This window comes from Quercus robur, chromosome 1 (genome assembly GCF_932294415.1).
Source record: "Quercus robur chromosome 1, dhQueRobu3.1, whole genome shotgun sequence".
Classification (NCBI taxonomy): domain Eukaryota; kingdom Viridiplantae; phylum Streptophyta; class Magnoliopsida; order Fagales; family Fagaceae; genus Quercus; species Quercus robur.
Window position 1 is genome coordinate 11,419,884 of NC_065534.1, and position 20,837 is coordinate 11,440,720.

Sequence of the window (20,837 nt, forward strand, 5' to 3'; positions counted from 1 at the left end):
CTTAGAACTTTTGCATTGATTCCTAAAGTGACCTGTTTTCCCACAATTCCAGCATTGTACTTGTTGGCCTGATCTAGATTTACTTCTGTTCCGATTAGAATTTCTGGATTTTGATCTGCCCCGATTTGAATTTCTGTTATTACCTCTGCCTCTCGTCTCAAGGTTTAGGGCAGAACCAGATCCTGAGGATTCACCTGCATCTCTTCTGCGAATCTCCTCAGCCATAATTAAATCTCGTATATCATTGTACTTGAGTTTTTCCTTTCCTGTAGAATTGCTTACTGCCATCCTCATTGCCTCCCAACTGTTTGGCAAAGAAGCCAAGACGATCAGAGCACGAATCTCATCATCAAAATCAATTTCTACAGACGACAATTGATTTGTGATAGTATTAAATTCATTCAGATGTTGTGCTACTGATGCATTTTCTGCCATCTTCAGATTGAACAGTTTCTTCATCAAGTGCACCTTATTGTTTGCTGATGGCTTTTCATACATACCAGACAAAGCTTTCATCAGATCTGCTGTGGTCTTCTCCTTTACAACATTGTGTGCAACAGACCTAGACAGAGTTAACCTGATAACTCCTAGTACCTGTCTGTCAAGAAGAGCCCATTCCTCAGCCTTCATAGCCTCAGGTTTTTCCCCTAGAAGCGGTTGATGCAATTTCCTCCCATAAAGGTAATCCTCAATCTGCATCCTCCAATACGCGAAGTCTGTGCCATCAAACTTTTCTATTCCAGATGCCTTTCCTGCTTCCTCTGTCATTGCTCCCACTCAAACCTAACCCTAGGCTTTGATACCAGTTGTAGGGAATTTAACCAAAATTCCCAACTTATGAGGAACAAAATAAATAGAGAAAACATATGTCAAAGAAAAATAATCACACGCACAAGACAATATTTACGTGGTTCGGCAATTTGCCTACGTCCACGGAGTTGCAGGGATTTCACTATGATCAGGGAAAATACAATAGTGCACAAGAACACTCTCAAGAAACCCAAATCCCAATTACACCCTAGCACTCTCTCACAGAAAAAATAAGAATAGAAGCTGACTGCCTCTCTTTTCTCTATTTCCTCTCATGTGGCTCCTTACTAGGTTAATTAGAATTCCTCTCTAATCTCACACGGCTACACTTTTTCTTCTCAAAAACCTAATATATATATATATATATATATATCAAAGTCGGCTAAAAGGTGGTGGGTTACTATTCCAAATAGGAGTTGGTCAAATAGTGACCGACTTAGGCAATGAGGATGTGGGCTTGTGGCAATTCAAGCCACACACGGCCCACTTCAACAGCCTTTACTACCCTACTCATACCCCACATACATATTCCACGAGAATCTTGGTTCAATATCTTTTGCACTAAGCTAGAATCTCTCTCTCCCTTCACACCATGCCAAATAACCCCTTTCTTCTCACAATGGAGCCATTGGTCTTTACCTTTTGTTTTTCCATTAAAGGATATAATGTGTTTGTAATAATAGAATTTTTCCCTCAAATTGATGTAATAGTAGCAGAAAGTACCCTAGACCCTTTTGATCAAGACACATAAGAACTTCTTGAAATGAACACCTTCTTAAATTTGTTTAATAATTGACTGTTGGACCATCAATTTAATTTATCCTACTGTTAGAGAATTCTATTTTCTTGCATTGTTGTAACAGGACTTCTAATCTATTAATTATTATGAAGTGTTTTATTGCGCCTTAATGTTGTTCTTGCTAAGGTGCAACATTTATTTATTACTTGGATAGGCTTATCACTACACCGAAAAGCCTTTGAGTATCATTTCATAGCCCAATGTTGAGTTTTAGCTTGCCCACCCATATTTCATTTGAGGACATTAATTTTCCACTTGACAAAGGTCATATGACTTACGAAAATGGATGACAAGGACATCATATTTGTCCTATTGTCCATTTTTGTCAATAATATAACTTGTCTGTATCTACTTACAACAAATAAATTCTTTATAAAATATACTATTGTTAGTGAGGTTACATAGGAAGGAATTTTTAAGAAATTAAAATTTAGGATTTGTAATTGAGTAAGGTTTAGTGCATGCTAGTTTTTAGGAAAAAAAAATGCATCAAACGTGCGTGAGATATATAAAAGTTTCTCTAATATTTTTTTTTTTTGAATTTTGTTGAATTACAATTTTAACCCCATTTTAATTTTAATTTTTTTTAAGAATAAGGATTGTCTAATTAGATTAGGGGTATTTTTGACATTTTTTTGAATCCATAACTAACTTTTTGAATCTTTTTAATATATAGAGATTAAAAGCACTTAAGAGCATTCACATCAGTGGATGTAAAACTTTGCAAAGTACAAAAAGTAACAAATTTTACACATTTCGCCTCAAAAATCTTCCACACCAGGCATTCTAAAATTGTGCATATTTACACATTTGCTATAGTAATTATGCATATATACACGGTTACTATAGCTGTGTATAATATTATTTTATTAATTTCACACTTTGCACATTTTTTTTCTCTCTCTTCTCCATGCAAAATGAACTCGGTCTCAGACTTTTCCTCCCCTCATCTTCTTTTTCCTCAGATATACATAAACACACCTACACACAAACACATCCACACAAACAAATCAACACAAAGATACACAAATACACCCACACGAACAAACCAACAAAGAGACAAATCGGTGCTGGTGTTGTTTGCTTGTGGATCAATGGATTGGTGCTGGTGGCGCTAGATTAGAGTTTGTGGGTCGAAGGAAATGGGTCTGGATGCTTGTGGATTGTTGTTGGCGGTAGAGATCGGTGCTTGTGAGTCGATGGGAATGGGTTTTGATGGTTGTGGATTGGTGTTGGCGGGTGAGATCAATGCTTGTGGGTTGATGTAGTCCATGCTTGAGGGTTTTGATTCTTGTGGTTCTTGTGGTGGAGATTGGTGCTTGTGGTGGATAAGTGATTTGACCATAAGTGGAAAAAGGAGAAGAAGATGCTTGTGGAGGAGGTATTTGATCGTGACCTTGAAAGGAAGAATGAGAAGTTACCGTAAAAGGAAGAAGAAGAAATAGAAGAGGGACAAAAGATTGGTATGAGAGAAGAGATAAGGACAAAGAAAAAAAAAAGATAAGTACAAAAGAAAAGATAAAAAGATAGGGACAAAATAAAAATATAAAGTAAAAATTAAAAATTAAAAAATATTAATTTTTAAATAGAAGGGATCGTAAAATAGATGGACTAATGTGAGTATTTTGAAAAAGTGACAATGTAAAATGGAAAAAGTAATTTTTTAGTGTAAAATAGATGAAAAAATTTGCAGTTGCCCTAATAGTTAGGAAAATTACGAAAACACAAAATATAAAGGATTAAAATGAAAATTTTAAAACATTACTAGCCAAAATAAAAACAACCAAAATTTAAAGGCTAAAAATGTATTTTAATCCACGTCAGCATTTGGCAAATTCCTCGTTAATACCTCTACAATCTTTCAGAAAAATTAAAAAAACCTTAAAATTAAAAACCCCGACTGAAAAACCGCCGTGTCTGCTCCAACTCGCCAAGAAGAGAAGCCGCCGGAGTCTGGAAAAGGACGCCGGAGCCACCGTTTTCCTGTGGTCGTGGCCAAGAGGTTTGATTTTTTTTTTTCTTGATTTGTTCTTTTTTCCCATTTTGGATTATGAAATATATTTGATAGAGTTTGAATTACATGAAAAAAAAAAAAAAAAAAAACACTATCTGCGTCGAGTTACCGTTTTAGCTTTGAAACCGGTGAAGAAAGTTGAGAGCTTTAACTGTTCCAGTCAGAGCACCATTGCAAATAATCGTTTTTAGCATATATATATTTGAGAAAGTGGGGTTTAGATATTTTTAATTTTTTTTCCTGCTTATTCAGCTTATGTACAAGTTTTTAAAGCTTTACTTTTTCTGATGTATTTTTACCCAGTTTAATTTTTTTATCCAAATAAATCACCCAAAATGAGTTAATCCCATATGAGCACTTGTGATACAGTGAGAGAATGATTTTGGATAGTATAGAATTGCGAAAATTTTGGTACTAAGGCTTTGTTTGTAATTGTTGTTGGGGTTTGATGATAACGGATTTGTGGTGTATGTGCATACTCAGAGAGGGGGAGTTGGATGGATTCTTTATTATTATTACACTGTGTTATTTGTAGTTTGGAATTGGAATTGTGTGGTTTTGCTTGTTTGAGGACAAGAGCGGGGTGGTTGACTAATTGGTGTGTTGGAAGAGATAATTTGGTAAAGATGTATCGAAGTGTAGAAGGTGAATCCTTTATGTTTAATGTGATATATCTAGAGAGAAAGGAGTGGACTTGCTTTTAATGGAAGAGAGTTATTCATAGGAAGATTGAAGCCGTTTGGTCCTAGCCTATTTGTAATTTTTTGGAATTTTTAGGATATGTTTGGTAACTGATTTTTCTCCTTATTTTTTGTTTCCAAAAACAATTTTCTATTTTTGGGACTAAAAAACTTGTTTGGTAACCCAAAATAGACAGAAAATAAAAACTATTCTCAAAACTTAATTTGAGAAAAAATTGAAAACATGCAAAAGACTGTTTTCAATTTCTAGTTTTCAAAAACCAATGAAAATACGTGTCTAATTTAATGAATCCGTCTCATTTAATGAGTTAGAGCCAGAGTTCAAATCTTAATAACAACATATTTTAGTATTTTCTATTTTTTCTTTAGAAAACTATTTATATATATAATTTTTATTTTATTTCAACTAACCAAACATGTTTTTGATTTCAAAAATACAAGAAAATTGTTTTTTCTTTCTATTCCCAAAAACAAGTTTTTGAAAACAGAAAACAAAAACTATTACCAAACATAGTTAGATTCTTTGCATTTTAGGTGTTAATTTTGTGGCGGGTGGGGTTGGTTGCCCATTGGGTTTACTAGCTAGAGGCGAGTTCATAGGGCTTTTCTTTAGAAAGGTTCCCTACGTTATCAAAAATAAAAAAAGATGTTAATGCTGTGCGCGTTACTTTTAGTTTACATCCTGTGTGTTAGGTTGCTCCCATTTTTGCACCTTCTAAATGAAATTTGTTATGAGTTATAAAAAATAAAAATATAGGGGTTCCTTATGAAGAGAAAAACCGCCAGGGTAGCAAAGGAAGTTCTGGCTCTCATTCATTTCAAGTCTTTGACTTTCCTCATTTGAACTTTAAATATGCAGTTTCTTTATGTGTTTTCTATGTTGGCTTTGACTTTTGTGAATCTTGTTTGGAATGCAAGAAATTGTAATTGGTTTGTATATGGACACTTAAACTGTTCATTATAGTCTCATTCATTTTTAGTTGGTGTTTGAAACCTTATGGTGTTTATATGCAATGAGTTTACCTCAGTCTCATCTATTAACTTTATGTTGTCAAATTGGTCTCATTTTGACTGGAAGTTAGATATCAAACTTTTTCTTCCATGCTTTACATATTTTTGTCAATTTCCATATCATGTCTTCTGTAAATTACTTAAATAACTTTGTTGTCAGTTTCCATACCACGTCTTTTGTACATGACTAGAATTACTTTGGTCGCTCAATTGAGGCACAAGTGGATTATTGTTTCATTGTGTTTTGAGTGCTTCCTGTGATTTGTTATGTTCTATTTATCATGTTAAAAAAGACCAAAAGAAGAAACTGATTTTATTTTATGATTTTTTGCCCCTCTTCTAACTGATAATTGTCTGTGCAGAATTTTGGTGCTGTGGTGTTTTTTATTATGGAGATTAAGACAGATGTAAAAGAAAGCTCTCTCATTCTGCTGAAGCAAGGAGCTGAAGCTGTGAGTGCAGCTACAATTTAAACTTCTCAAGGCCTTTTGGTCGGTTTTACATACTTACAACCAGTACAGAAGAAGACATATGTCTTAATTTTTTTTCCCTATTTTGTGTGGAAAAATATGGGTTCACCCCCCTCCCTCAAAGTTCCTTGCATTTCTGCCATGTTCAATTGAATAAAGCTCACTCACTAGTAATAATTAACTCGCCTGGTTTTTCATTTTTGCATGAGCCATTAGAAGTGAAACTTTGACCATGTGCAGTTTGTAATTTTTATGCTGATCTTGACATTCCTTTTCAGAGAGTTTTTGAGTCAAATTTTGTGGGAAGGCGGTCTGTTATTAAGGAACGTTTCTCAAAGAAGTATAGGCATCCTACTTTGGATTCTAAAATAACTCTTAAGCGCTTAAATGCGGTAAGTTTTTTTTTTTTTTTGCTTTGAGACTACCTTCCACTCTTTCTTCCATAGTATCAATGAATCAATGTGTTGCTTATTGTCTATGTCTTCTGTAAATTTATTGTTGAAACAGGAAGCCAGGTGCATGACAAAAGCAAGACGACTTGGAGTTTCTACTCCAGTGTTGTATTCTGTGGACCCTGTGCTGCACACTCTAACGTTTGAGTATGTGGAGGGTCCTTCTGTCAAAGACATACTCCTTGAATTCGGGTCACATGGTATTATTGAAGAGCGATTGGATGATATTGCTTTACAAATTGGTGTTGCAATTGCAAAATTGCATGATGGTGGTCTCATCCATGGTGACTTGACCACATCAAACATGTTACTTAAGAGTGGTATCAACCAGCTGGTGAGTTCCCTTTTCTTCTTTTTTCATTTGGTATTGGAAATTTCCGGTCGTCTTTATCTTACTTTCTATGATTAAACTTGCTCTAAACCTGCATTTACAGTCCATTAATATCTTTTGTAGGTCCTTATTGACTTTGGTTTGAGCTTTACTTCAACCCTTCCAGAAGATAAAGCTGTTGATTTATATGTACTTGAACGAGCTCTGCTCTCCATGCACTCTTCATGTGGGAATGTGGTAAGTGATGTAGTTTTCCTTCTCTTAATTCTAGTTTTTCTTGTGCTTTTAGATTGTAAAGAGAAAATGAGAAAAAGAACTGAAACTCAGAGACTCTTATGAGTGTTCGGCATTGGGAAGCCTGGTGCAAGATTTAATGTTATTTTAAAAGCCAAATTGGACTAGGTGGTTTGATTAGTTTGACTGTGACCCACCCACAAGTTGGTTTTCTAAGGGTAAAAATCAGGACCATCCATAAACTTGGTGATACCATTCTGACCAGTGGGATCATCCGACCTATAAACATTTTGAGGTTGAGCAGCTCTTTTGGATTGCAGGTTTTTATTTTTTATTTTTTATTATTTTTTTTGGGGGGGGGGGGGGGGGGTTGTGTTGGGGGCGTGTTTAAAGGAGGCTCGGCGTGATCAAGTGTGCCTTGATCATGTGCTTGTAGGCCACAGAGAGTAATTTCCACTCCTCCATTGTCATTGGCTCCATGAACTCCACCATCCTTGTACAGCTTTTCCATGTGCACGTTCTCATTGTGAGTTGAAGGTGTATCATCAGCATTGTTGATTCAGCAAGGATAGAGATATAGAGAGAATCAGCAATTAGATACCCACATCTGGAATGGGATTTTTATTTTTTGGGGGGGTGGGGTGGGCTTTATTTCATGACTGAACAAGTAAGCTCATATTTGTCAAAAAGCAAATTATATTTTGAGTCGAATTTTTTATTTGTGTATATAATGTTGTGTATCATACGGTATATGAACTCTCTATAAAATTTATATATATATATATATATACTTTTTCTTTTTTATTTAAATTTATCACGTAGTCATGTTTAGAGCATTTCTTACAAAATTGCATTTTAAATACATTATGAGCATGATGCTTTTGAAGATGATGAGAATCTGCTATATTTTTGAGAATGAAAACAGCATAGAACTTCTACGACCATTACATATCAATCTATTTTCTTTCTTGATTTTTGTTTATTTTTACATATTATCATTTCTTAGGGACAAGATATTAACAGTGGATACTTCATGGTATGCCTTATTACCTGGAAATGGATTTTTATGTGAGAAACAAGTTCAGTTTTTAGAAAGTTAATTTATTCGTGTTTAATGCATCATTTTCTTTTTTGAAAAATTACTCCTGACAACAGAACACCGAATCCTGCAGTTTTTCTGTAAATGCTTTTGATTTCTCCCCCACCCCCTTCCTTCTACCCTGGGCCGCCTAATGTTATTATATTCATGCTTTCTGACTGGACATTGACTTCTTCATTGTTGCACCTTGAATAGATGGATCAGATACTTGCTGCATATCGGAAGTCCTCAAAGCAGTGGTCATCTACACTGAACAAGCTTGCTCAAGGTGTGGCCCTCTCCTCCCATTTGTTTTGTTTTGTTTTGTTTATTTATTTATTTTTTTTAATTTTTTTTTTCTGCCCTATTAGGAATTAATAATTTTTTCTTATTGCATTTGATGGTTGCAAACTTCTTCTGCTATTTATTGTAGTGCGACAAAGAGGACGAAAGCGGACCATGGTTGGATGAGCCTCCTTCAAATTTCTGTCCCCACTAAGGTAAAAGAGTAGGAAGTTCTGGTGGAGAGGTGAGTTTTATGATTTATTTTTTTGATGGGTGATGGAAACTTTATTGAAAAAGGTACATCGTGTTCACGATTATGTAGACTCTGAACTTGGAATGAGTCTTATGATATAAATTAACCATGTGCTATATTTAACAGCATATTGCACATTGTCACTGTTATTTTAATGAAATGCAAATGGTTTTAATTTCCCACCCACAAAATGTGAAACATTTCCTTTCTGGGATTAAAAGGGTTGCTATGCTCTTGCACAAACATTTCCTTTCTTGACTCTGACTATCGGGAGTAAAACTTTGTATAAGTGGACTACTGTTCCATGGTTGATATGAAATTTAGCCACTTGCTCTGAAATTGATCTGGGATGCTAGAAAGAATTGATATATAACTCTAGGGTTTGTTGTTGTTGTTGTTGGTGGTGGGAGGAACCCTGCTGCGATAATTACAAAACCACATGGAAAAAAGTTATTTCTCTTTTGCTTATATATAATTTTTTGGATTGTGATTCAAACTTGTTAGGATGAGTCCCACATCAATTTGTTTCCTTCATTGATGCTACTCTTCTAGTTATCTACCTCGGGCCATATATTTACAGGAGTTATGTTTATTTGGAACCCATTTTCAACAGTAAATTACTCAAGATCATCATTCCTATGTAATACTTGAGTATCTTCTCTCAACCATGGTAATTTAATCCTCTAGATCCATGGGTATTGGCAAAATTCTTGTGTTTCATTTGGGTGGTAGGAGATGATTACTCAAAATGAGAGTGTAGTTAGATGGCACGGCTTAAAATTTCCTATCGAGTCAGGAGGTTAAAGGTTCAGGCGATTTTCTTATGGATGATCATTGTCTGTATGTGATAGTAATTATTTTATTTCTCACTTTGATATTGGAGAAATTTCTCATAAACAATAATGTATATGTATTTTACATATTTATGTAAAACTTTTCCGTGCATGCAGATTAAAGCCTAGTTTTAACATGAAGGTGAATCTTACCTAAAGACTATAGTATAGATCCTCTTAATGGAAGTCACTCTTATATCATAAAGAATTGTAATGCAATGAATCAGGGGTGTGCATGGGTCGGGTTGAGGGGATTTTTTGACCCAACCTATCATGGTGGGTCAAAAAAAACCCAACCCAACCCAACCCAACCCAACCCATCACATAAGTCCAACCCAACTCAACCCACATAGGTCGGGTTGGGTCGGGTTGAACTCATGGGTTTGATTTTTTTTTTATTATTATTAAATTGAGTAGAAAAAAAAATTTTAAAATATTAAAAAAACCTAAAGATTAGTATCAATGTAACTCCTTAAAGGCAAACAACACTAATGACTAAACAACAATAGTAATTTATTTGGATTTGTGTGAACTAATTGGCTTTTATATAGGATAGGAAAAACTGACTATTTAAAAAAATTTATTAATTATATAATATATTTTATATATATATTAAATTAGTATTAGTAGGAGAAACTGAGGAAATGTTGCTCTACAACTGTTTTTTTTTTAAAATTATTAAATATAATATATATATATATATATAAATAAAAGTGCCCTACAATTGATTTATAAAAAAATTATTAAATATAAAAATATATTTTAAATATATATTAAATATGGGTGGGTCGGGTTGGGTTTGGCGGGTTTGTAATTTTATGACCCAAACCCAACCCAACCCGCCATAAATTTTTTTTTTGTAACCCAACCCAACCCACCAAGCCTTAAAAACCGACCCAATCCGACGGGTCGGGTTGGATTGGGTCGGGTTTGACGGGTCGGTGGGTTTTCTGCACACCCCTACAATGAATATCCATAAACCCTTTCACCCAAGTTAATATGTTTTGATCACTGAGGGACCTCTCAATTCTCGTACAAGATGAGAAATGCAAGGCAATCCGGCTGTACAAAGAAACCAAATGGCCTGGCCAGAAAATTATTAACCATAGGAAGGAAAAAAATTGAATGATTGACAAATGCTTCTTTTGCCAGTGAACATGCAAGGAAAAATCTAAGAAGAGGTAAATAAATAAATATCAAACCCAATATTTCACGATGTTTGTCGAGGACTAAATTGCAGCAAATTGTAATAATTCATATATTACAATTAATCAAATCGTTATTCATTGCCACGCAACAGCAGGACATAAAAGTTGTTCACATGTGGAAAATAAAATAGAACTAACATTTTAAATCAAAATTGAGAGGAAAATGTCAAAAGACACTGTAATTCTAGGATAATATGTTTTTTTAAAAGTTTTTGTCAAATAGGTTTCTTTCAAACTTATTTGGGGATAGATATCCTCTTTGTTTAAATTTTAACAAAGTTAGTTAATGAGCAAATACATAGTATGCTAAAAAGTTATTATAGAAGGGTCTACAAATTTGAAAATCAAATTAATTTTAACAATTAATCCTGTTAAAATTTAAATAGAGAGTAAACTGAACGATGAAATTAATTTGATTTTGAAAGTTGAGACTTGAGAGGCTAAATAAACATTATTAATAATTGAGAAACCAAATGAAACTTTACCTAATAATTTGAAGGTCCAAATTAGTAATTTAGTCTAAAATTTAATACTTCCATTTTGAGAGAGTTGAAAAGCACCATTTTGTTGAAAGGTTCTATACATCTGTCCTTTCTCAAGGCATTTCTTTAGATAAAGACTCTGTTTTTTCCTCCTTTTAGATGGTAAATATTTCTCATAACATGGACTGCGAATCAAACCCCATAAGCGGGCCCACTGCCCCATAGCATGTTGCCGCTAGAAGTATAACCCCGTATTTCTTCTATAGAATCTCCTAGTTATTCCAGAGCAACTACAAAGAGATTCTTTAACCAGAAAGAATTCAGTTCCAAATTCAGTGGTTTCAATAAATCCTCTACAATGGTTCATCTTGGACCAGATTTAGAACTATTCTCAACGGTGAGGAAAGTTGTTTCTATTCCAGTTGAGATCTTTTATTTTTTAAAATGTTGTTGACACGCTTAAAAGCATGAAATTTTTTGTGATTATTCTTATAGTAATATTTTGATGCATATGGGACGTCCAAAAGCTTAGATAAAAAATTGTGAACTATCTCAAACAAAAAGGGAAAAAGTTTATATATATATATAATGAAAAAAATTATTTATTTATTGGGATTGTTATGGTAATGGAATGACACCAATAGATATAACACTTTGTTTGTTTTGATGGAAAACTTTGTATAAAGATAGTTTTTAGTATTTTCTAGTATTTGGTAATAAAAAAAAAAGAGTTAAAAGGAAAACTATTTTTGATCAACAAAAATAATATAGTTTATTTTTTGAGATTGTTTTCAATTTTTTTTTTTTGAAAAACAACTTTATTTTACAACAAGCTAATTAAGTAAATTTAGGATTAAAAGATTGATTTTTAACTCATTTAAGGTTGTTACCAAATATAGGAAGATGAGATAGTTTAATAATTTTTTTTTTTATTTTTAAAATGACTCATTTAAAAAAAATATTATTGACAAAACAAACAAGAGTGTAAGTATAATTGTCAGTGGACGAGGATGTTGCGTGGGCTAGTCAAATTAGGTTTGGGTTACGCCTTAATTTGATTTAGGCAAGTCCTTTAGAGCATTAGTATTGGCGGTGCTAAAAAGTTATATTACTATTTTTAGCACTACCAAATACAATTTATGACTACATTGGTGGAGCCAAAGACAAATAATTTGGCTCAACAACTAACCACTTAAAAAAAAGTATTATTAAATTGTGTGTTTACATTTAATTTATATTAAATATATTATTTTATTCATATGTTCACACTGGTGAATATATTATTTTATTGTAGTGGATATATTATTTTATTATTTTGTTTATATTATTTTATTGTGTTGAAAGTTAAAATAAAACCACTGATGTTGGGAGTTTTGTAAAGTGAGAAGGTAAAATAGATAAAATAACTTTTTTATGGAATCATATTGCTAAATTTATGACTCTATCAATATGAATGCTATTAAGGTTTTTTTTTTTTTTTTTTTTTTTTTTTTTTTTTTTTCATGGGCAATTAATATTGTACCCATTTCACCCGACTCCACAAGTCTTCACGATTTTTACTTAAACTAGTAAGGGTTGCACGTGCAAGGCACATGCTACCCCTTAAGTGAAAAAATTTTAGATAGAATTTTTTTTTGAAGTAGTATCAAATCATGTATTAAAATGTAGAATAGTTATTTAACATATGACTATCTATTTAGTATGATAATTTCTTAGAACTTATATACCAAAGACAATATCTATTCACAAAAAAATTCTACTAAGAATGATAACTAATGTTGTCATCTTCTAACAATAAAGAACTAAGTTTTGATAAAATATTGTCACAATATATAAATTTTTGCAATAAATGATGACATTTACTACAATTGAAACTCTTCATCAAATTAAATACCTACAACCATTTGCAATGAATATTTTGTTATTCATACTTCCTTCTTTATCATTTTATTTTATGAGCCTAACTATGATACTTAACTTAATTTTTAATGAAAACCTTTTTAAGAAATAAAAGAAATAAAGAAATAAAAAAAATAACAAAAGACATATGTCATTGAAGTTTCTATTAGATAAAATTATAAATCTAGAAGATTTAAATCTCTAATAAATTTGCTTTCTCTAGGTAACAAATAGAATACCATAGATCACCATTTTTACTTTTTAAGTATGACTAACACATAAAACCTAAAATACACAAAGAAAATTTTTGGGACATTAAAATTTAGAGCGGCATTTTAGATATTGCACAATGAAATGTTCTAGAATCAAAAGATTTTGTTAGGAATTTAATTAAGAGAGTAACAGCAAGGACTATATGCTTGTGTACAAAATACAAAGGAGGAAATTGTTCAACTTTAAAGTTGGGGGATGAAACTACTCCAAACATAAAGGGGGAAAGTAATTTTTTCTATAATTTTTTTTCGTTGGTAAAACTTTGTGTTTTTTACTTTAAACAATGTGTTAAAAAAATCCAAGAAAACTGTCCGTAAAACTATGAATTTTGGCTCAACAAGTTTTCTAAACAAAGAAAAAAAAGTTAGGGACACAATAAATGTCATGATATTTTCTCAATATCTTTATTTTAGCTATGGTGAACCCTGGTATGATATTTTATAATTTTATTTTAGAGTAATGCTACATCCACAACATTTTCACAACATATCCTAGATTGTAAATTGTTATTGATTTTTAATTGGGACAACCACTTTAAACTATGCATAAAAAAAAAAAAAAAACCAACTGAATAAAATTGTGTGAAACAGTGAATTTTTGCTCAACAAATTTGATTAAACCAAAAAAGAAGTCTAGAAACACAACAAAATGTCACAATATTTTTACAATACCTTTATTTTCAGCCGTGGTAAATTTCAGTTCGATATATTATCATTTATTTTATAGAAATGCTATCTTCGTAATATTTTCATAACAAATTATAAATGGCAAGTTGTTACTGATTTTAAAATGGACCATAACTGATATCACTTTTTTATCCATCAATAGTAGCTTATCACCTATGATTTGTTGTGAAATTAATGTGAAAATATTGTGAATTTAGCAATTTTTTATTTGATCTATAAGAAATTGAGATCTCAACAATTGTGAAAATATTGTGATAACAACAAATGTTACAACATTTTCACAAAACATTTATTTTCAGTTGTGGTTGATCACATTCTCATATTTTATTGTTTTATTTCGACCTATAAAAAATTGACACCTCAATAATTGTGTATTGTGAAATATGTTGTATCAATATAACAATATATATGTCAGTTCATATAAATATTTTAAAAAAGAGCACAAACCGATAATCGGAGAAAAAAGAAGAAAGGGCTAATGAAGTGATGAACAATATATATTGAATAAATCAAAAAGTATTGTAACTACTACAGTAGCTTTTACACATTCACACAACAAATGTTACAACATTTTCACAAAATATTTATTTTTAATTGTGGTTGGTCACAGTCTCATATTTTATTATTTTATTTGGACTTATAAGAAATTGACACCTCAATAATTATGAAAATATTATGAAATTTATTGTGTTGTGTAACAATAACTTTATTTTTAGTTGTGGTTAGTTCCAGTATGATATTTTCTTTTGACCTATAAGGAATTAACATCTCAACAATTGTGAAAATATTGTGACAATTTATTGTGTTAACTAACAACTATATATATATATATATATATATATATAAAGAGTTGGTTGAGAAATATTATCCACAAAAAAAAGGTCAGTGAACAGTGCAAATTGAACAAATCAAAAAAAAAAAAAAAAGTAGCTATTATTATAACTTTATGGCATTCACACTTTTGTTGTAAAAGTGTTGTGAAAAATATTGTGGATGCAACACTTTTTTTTTTCACAATAACTTTATTTTTAATTGTGGTTGGTTCTAATATGATATTTTATTTTGACCTATAAGGAATTAACATCTCAATGATTGTGAAAATATTGTGACAGTTTATTGTGTTAACTAACAGCTCTCTCTCTCTCTCTCTCTCTCTCTCTCTCTCTCTCTCTCTCTCTCTCTCTCTCTCTCTCTCTCTCTCTCTCTCTCTCTCTCTATATATATATATATATATATATATAAAGTGGACTGGACGATATCATCCGAAGGAGAACAAAAAAAGAAAAAGAGGAAGAAGAGGGCAGCTTAACAGTGCAAAGGATTGAATAAACCAAATGATTGTAGTTTTCGTTGTGGCTATAGCGCATTGGCGCATTTTATATATAGAAAAGAGGCCAACAATAAAGTCTTTTGAGTGTTCTGAGGTTTTAAAGAGTCTCTCCACCACACGTCAGTGGAGAAGAAGATGAGTGGCAAATTCACCTCTGTGGGGTCTCTGGCTGTGGAACCAAGGGATTTTCCAATGAAAAGACTATATGTTTCAATTACAGCCTGTTTTAGCAAGTCTTCCTTATTCAATTTCCAAGTCAAGTACCCTGTAGTGCTAATCAGAGAAAAGAAGTAAATACAAAAACGTTTGTTTTATTTTAGTTTTGACTCTTTTGAGTAATACATTCTTCGTTGTGATATTTGTTTTTGCTAGTGAATCGAATTTTTGGGATGGCCTTTGGCTCTGTTTTTGTTTTCTTCCTTCTCACAAACCTCTTGCTGCTTCACTCAGCTGAAGAAGAAAAGAGCACACGCCCAAATTGTCCGTCCTTTCCATGTGGAAAATTCGGTACCATTGGCTTTCCATTCAACAATGTCTCATACCCATCGTGCGGTTTACTGCCGGTAAATTGTGATGAAACACCTCCAAAGATCCAACTGCCACTGGGCTTGAGTGGAAAACCATATGAAGTTATAAACATCTCTTACACAAACTTCACACAATCCATACGTATCAAGGACTTTTCACTTTTGGAATTCTTGAATACCAGTGAATGCCAATACTTAATCAATTTTACTCTTCCCTACTCTCCATTTATCTCTTTTAAACTCACCACACCCAATCTGACCCTATTTAAATGCAATCGCATTCCTAATATTACTTCCACTTTTGATCTTAAATATATGAGCTGCGGAGAATATGATCTCTACTATAATAATTCGAAACCTGCTTTTGCTTCTCTATGTCCAATCATTCAGCTCCCGGAAAAATGGCACGCAATTAAGTATGGTTTCAAATTGGCTGCTGAGTACGACCTTAAAATACATGTATCTGATGCTTGTAGCAGTTGTTATAGTAGAGGAGGTCTATGTGAGCTTGGCAAGGAGGGAAATTTTAATTGTTCCATTACGCCCATTACAGAGAAAGGTATAGACATCAGAATAACGCAAATTTTTTTGGTCTTACAGTTACACATATATTGAAAATGCTTATATAGTTCTTTGCATATAAATTTCTTTACATTCTTATGTTATAGTAAATCCTAATACAAGTGCTATATCATATTAGTTTCAAAATTAGGTTATGATAAATAGAAACAACACCGTTAAGCTTGCCATTCTCAAATACCTCATGCCAGAAAGAAGTTTATGCATTTTGCATAGTTATAGAAAGAAAACTTTCAATATATCTCCAAAGATACAACTAGAGAGGAGAGGAAACCGATACAATTTTGAAATCATCTCTCACTTCGATATCATATCACTATGAAACAATAAACTGGAGAGTTCCATAATGAAATTTGTGTGTTTGATGATACTTACAATTGTTATTGTAGGGAATTTAACCAAAATCTCAACCTGTGAGAAACAAAAAAAAGGAGAGAAAACACACGCCAAAGAAAAACAATCACATACACAAGACAATATTTACGTGGTTCGACAATTTGCCTACGTCCACGAAGTTGCAGGGATTTCACTATTATCAGGGAAGAAGAAAATACAAGATGCGGCTACAATTATTCCTCACAATCAAAACACGGCAACCAACCCCCAATTAAAAACCCTAATCAAAGTCGGTTTCTATTATACAAAATGGGCCAAATTTTTTTTCCCGGGGGCGTTGCCCCTAGACCCCCAAGAGGCTTATCCATGAGCGCTCCAGCTAATCTCCCATTAAAAACTACACAATATTATTTGGGTCGTCGAATCAGATCAAACAAAATTAGGTTCCACAAAAGCCCAACAAATCTCCCACTTGGAGACTAGTTCAATCACCAACATCAACCGCAATCCTTCAAAACACAATCCCTCATCCCTGCAACTCATCCTCCTGTCCTCAAGCTAGAAGACCAACTGAAGCTGCACACAGCTTCAGCTTCTCAATAGTGACACCCATAGTCAACATGTCTGCCGGGTTCTTAGATCCACAAATCTTCTCAAGTATTACCAGTTTATCTTCAACAAGGTAACAGATAAAGTGGTATTTTGTTTGTATATGCTTCGACTTTGAATGAAAAGCCAAATTTTTAGCTAGAAAAATTGCTTTCTGACTATCACTGTGTAGAATGCCCATCTTTTGCTTCTTCCCCAATTCATCTAAGAAGTCATGTAGCCAAATCATCTCCTTTCTAGCTTCAGTTGCTGCAACATACTCAGCTTCTGTAGTAGACAAAGTTACAATCTTTTGTAGATTTGAACCCCATGATATAGCTGTACCACCCAGAGTAAATACAAATCCAGTAGTACTCTTTCTACTATCAATATCACCGGCAAAATCAGCATCTACATAACCCTGCAGTTTCAAACTTGCACCTGTGAAGCAAAGACATGTATCTGATGAACCTTTAAGATATCTCAGAATCCACTTGATTGCCTCCCAATGCTGCTTTCCAGGCTTACTCATGAATCTGCTCACAACTCCCACTACATGTGCAATGTCTGGCCTTGTACACACCATAGCATACATCAAGCTGCCAATAGTTGAGGCATAGGGCACCTTACTCATATAGTCCCTTTCTTCTTCTGTCTTCAGTGACTGTTCTTTGCTTAGTTTGAAATGACTACCCAAGGGTGTGCTTATTGGTTTAGCTTCATTCATGTTGAATCTGCTGAGAACTTTCTTCACATACTCTAACTGTGAAAGCTTCAATGTATCATTAGCCTTGTCTCTAATGATTCTCATACCAAGGATTTGCTTTGCAGTTCCCAAATCCTTCATTGCAAACTGCTTGGACAATTGCTTCTTCAGATTATTAATCTTCTCAATGCTAGACCCTGCAATAAGCATATCATCCACATACAACAGTAATATGATGTAAGAATTGTCAAAAGACTTAACATAGCAACAGTGATCAGCTTCAAATCTCTTGAACCCAATTCTATGCATAAAACTGTCAAATTTCTTGTACCACTGTCTAGGAGTTTGTTTTAGGCCATACAAGCTCTTTCTTAGTTTGCAGATTAGATTCTCTTGTCCCTGAACAACGAACCCTTCTGGCTGAATCATGTAAAGATCTTCCTCCAAGTCACCATGAAGGAATGCTGTCTTCACATCTAACTGCTCAAGATGTAAGTTTTCTGTAGCCACCATTCCCAGTACCAGTCTGATTGTTGACATCTTCACAACTGGAGAAAATATCTCTGTGTAGTCAATGCCCTCCTTCTGCTGGAACCCTTTAACAACTAATCTGGCCTTGGAATGTTTGCTACCATCATGTTCATTCTTTATTCTGTATACCCACTTGTTGTGCAAAGCCTTCTTTCTTACTGGCGATTCAGTCAGTTCCCATGTCTGATTCCTCAACAAGGAATCCATCTCATCCTTCATGGCTAACTCCCACTTGCTTGAATTCTCATCTTGCAAGGCTTCATCATAACATTATAGCTCACCACCATCAGTCAACAGGAGATAATTTAAAACAGGTGAATAACGCTGTGGAGGTCTAACGTTTCTAGAAGATCTGCGAACTTCAGTTACAGGTGTACTCAGATCTACCTGTGAATTTACATTCTCCTTATCTTCGTCACCCCTTTTCTGGACAGTGCTTTCAGTCAATTCATCTAAGTTGACAAACTCAGATTTCTTTTGATCTATCTCTGTAACATCTGACACTACAGCTGACCTGTCCTTGTACATAACCTGTTCATTAAATATCACATTTCTATTTATGATGATTTTCCTGTTTTGTTCATCCCAAAACCTATAGCCAAATTTCTCATCACCATAGCCAATGAAAAAACATATTTTAGACTTTGCATCAAGTTTACTACGAGCATCAGAATCAATATGAACATAAGAAACACAACCAAAAACTTTTAAGTATGAAAACTTTACCTCTTTACCGCTCCAAACCTCCTCAGGAAGTCTAAACTCCATAGAAACTGATGGTCCTCGGTTTATTAGGTAAGCTGCAGTGCTAACAGCATCAGCCCAGAAAGTTTTTGGTAGTCCAGCATGCAACCTCATACTTTTAGCACGCTCATTGAGAATTCTGTTCATGCGCTCAGTCACACCATTCTGCTGTGGTGTCCCAGGAATGGTTTTCTCCATTCTAATTCCCTATGCAGCACAATACTCACTAAACCCTCCATCTATGTAGTCTCCTCCATTATCTGACCTCAAACATTTTACTTTCAAACCTGTTTCTGTCTCAACCATGGCCTTCCATTTCTTAAAAGTTTCAAATACATCAGATTTATTTTTTAGAAAATAAACCCATACCTTTTTGCTTGAGTCATCAATAAAAGTGATGTAGTACCTTGAACCTCCAAGAGATGCAACTGGAGAAGGCCCCCAAAAATCAGTATGTACTAATTCCAATTTTTCAGCCTTCGGTGTCCTGCCAGTTTTTAAGAAGCTCACCTTTTTCTGCTTTCCTAAGATGCAACTTTCACACATGTCAAAATCAATGGACTTCAATTCTGGTAGTTTTCCTTTTGACAACAGTATCTTCATCCCTTTCTCACTCATGTGACCAAGTCTGCGGTGCCATAGGCTTGTATCAGTACTTGCATCAGCAACTGTAATTGTGTCTCTTGGACTTGAGGTCATATACAGAGTACCAGTCTTCTTTCCATGAGCCAATACCCTAGTTCCCTTTGTAACCTTCCAAGTACCACCAATAAATATTATTGCATGTCCTTCATCATCAAGTTGTCCAATAGAAATTAGGTTCCTCCTCAGGTCAGGGATATGTCAAACCTTCTCCAGTAACCAAACAGACCCATTGGGCAACAATATCCGGACGTCTCCCATACCCACAACATCTAAGGCTGAACCATCAGGCAAATACACCTTACCAAAATCACCTGCAACATAATTCTGTATGATTTCTCGGTGTGGAGTGGTATGAAACGAAGCTCCTAAATCCAAAACCCAATCATCAAGTGGACTGTCTACTGCAAGAAGTAATGCATCCTGTACCTCTTCTGTTACAGCATTAGCAGAATCATCTTCATTTTTCTTCTTAGGACTTTTGCATTGGTTCCTAAAGTGACCTGTTTTCCCACAATTCCAGTATTGTACTTGTTGGTCTGATCTAGATTTACTTCTGTTCCGATTAGAATTTCTGGATTTTGATATGCTCCGATTTGAATTTCTGTTATTACCTCTGCCTCTTGTCTCAAGGTTTAGGGCAGAACCAGATTCTGAGGTTTCGCCTGCATCTCTTCTGCGAATCTCCTCAGCCAGAATTAAATCTCGTATATCATTGTACTTGAGCTTTTCCTTTCCTGTAGAATTGCTTACTGCCATCCTCATAGCCTCCCAACTGTTTGGCAAAGAAGCCAAGACGGTCAGAGCACGAATCTCATCATCAAAATCAATTTCTACAGACGACAATTGATTTGTGATAGTGTTAAATTCGTTCAGATGTTGTGCTACTGATGCATTCTCTGCCATCTTCAAATTGAACAATTTCTTTATCAGATGCACCTTGTTGTTTGCAGACGACTTTTCATACATACCGGACAAAGCCTTCATCAGATCTGCTGTGGTCTTCTCCTTTACAACATTGTGTGCAACAGACCT

At 33.9% G+C, this 20,837-nt stretch overlaps 2 protein-coding genes across 4 annotated transcripts in view; both read left to right on the forward strand.

Moving 5' to 3' along the window:
• The first annotated feature begins 3,449 nt into the window (after positions 1-3,449).
• LOC126720877 (uncharacterized) overlaps positions 3,450-20,837 on the forward strand; it is a 62,250-nt gene continuing 44,862 nt past the window's right edge. Inside the window, exons 1-7 of one of the 3 annotated variants that reach the window (XM_050423725.1) lie at positions 3,450-3,611; positions 5,698-5,787; positions 6,084-6,197; positions 6,313-6,591; positions 6,712-6,825; positions 8,117-8,189; positions 8,334-8,400. In XM_050423725.1, the coding sequence (XP_050279682.1) occupies positions 5,725-5,787; positions 6,084-6,197; positions 6,313-6,591; positions 6,712-6,825; positions 8,117-8,189; positions 8,334-8,371 (681 nt within the window). In that variant the 5' untranslated portion in view covers positions 3,450-3,611; positions 5,698-5,724 and the 3' untranslated portion in view covers positions 8,372-8,400. Of the gene's footprint in view, positions 3,612-5,697; positions 5,788-5,827; positions 5,976-6,083; positions 6,198-6,312; positions 6,592-6,711; positions 6,826-8,116; positions 8,190-8,333; positions 8,567-20,837 lie in introns of those variants that run through there. The other 2 variants (XM_050423716.1, XM_050423732.1) reach the window with 2 other exon arrangements.
• LOC126720853 (LEAF RUST 10 DISEASE-RESISTANCE LOCUS RECEPTOR-LIKE PROTEIN KINASE-like 1.1) lies at positions 15,539-16,538 on the forward strand. Its single transcript, XM_050423686.1, has one exon. It carries the CDS (start codon positions 15,539-15,541, stop codon positions 16,289-16,291), a length of 753 nt encoding a protein of 250 aa, XP_050279643.1. The 3' UTR covers positions 16,292-16,538.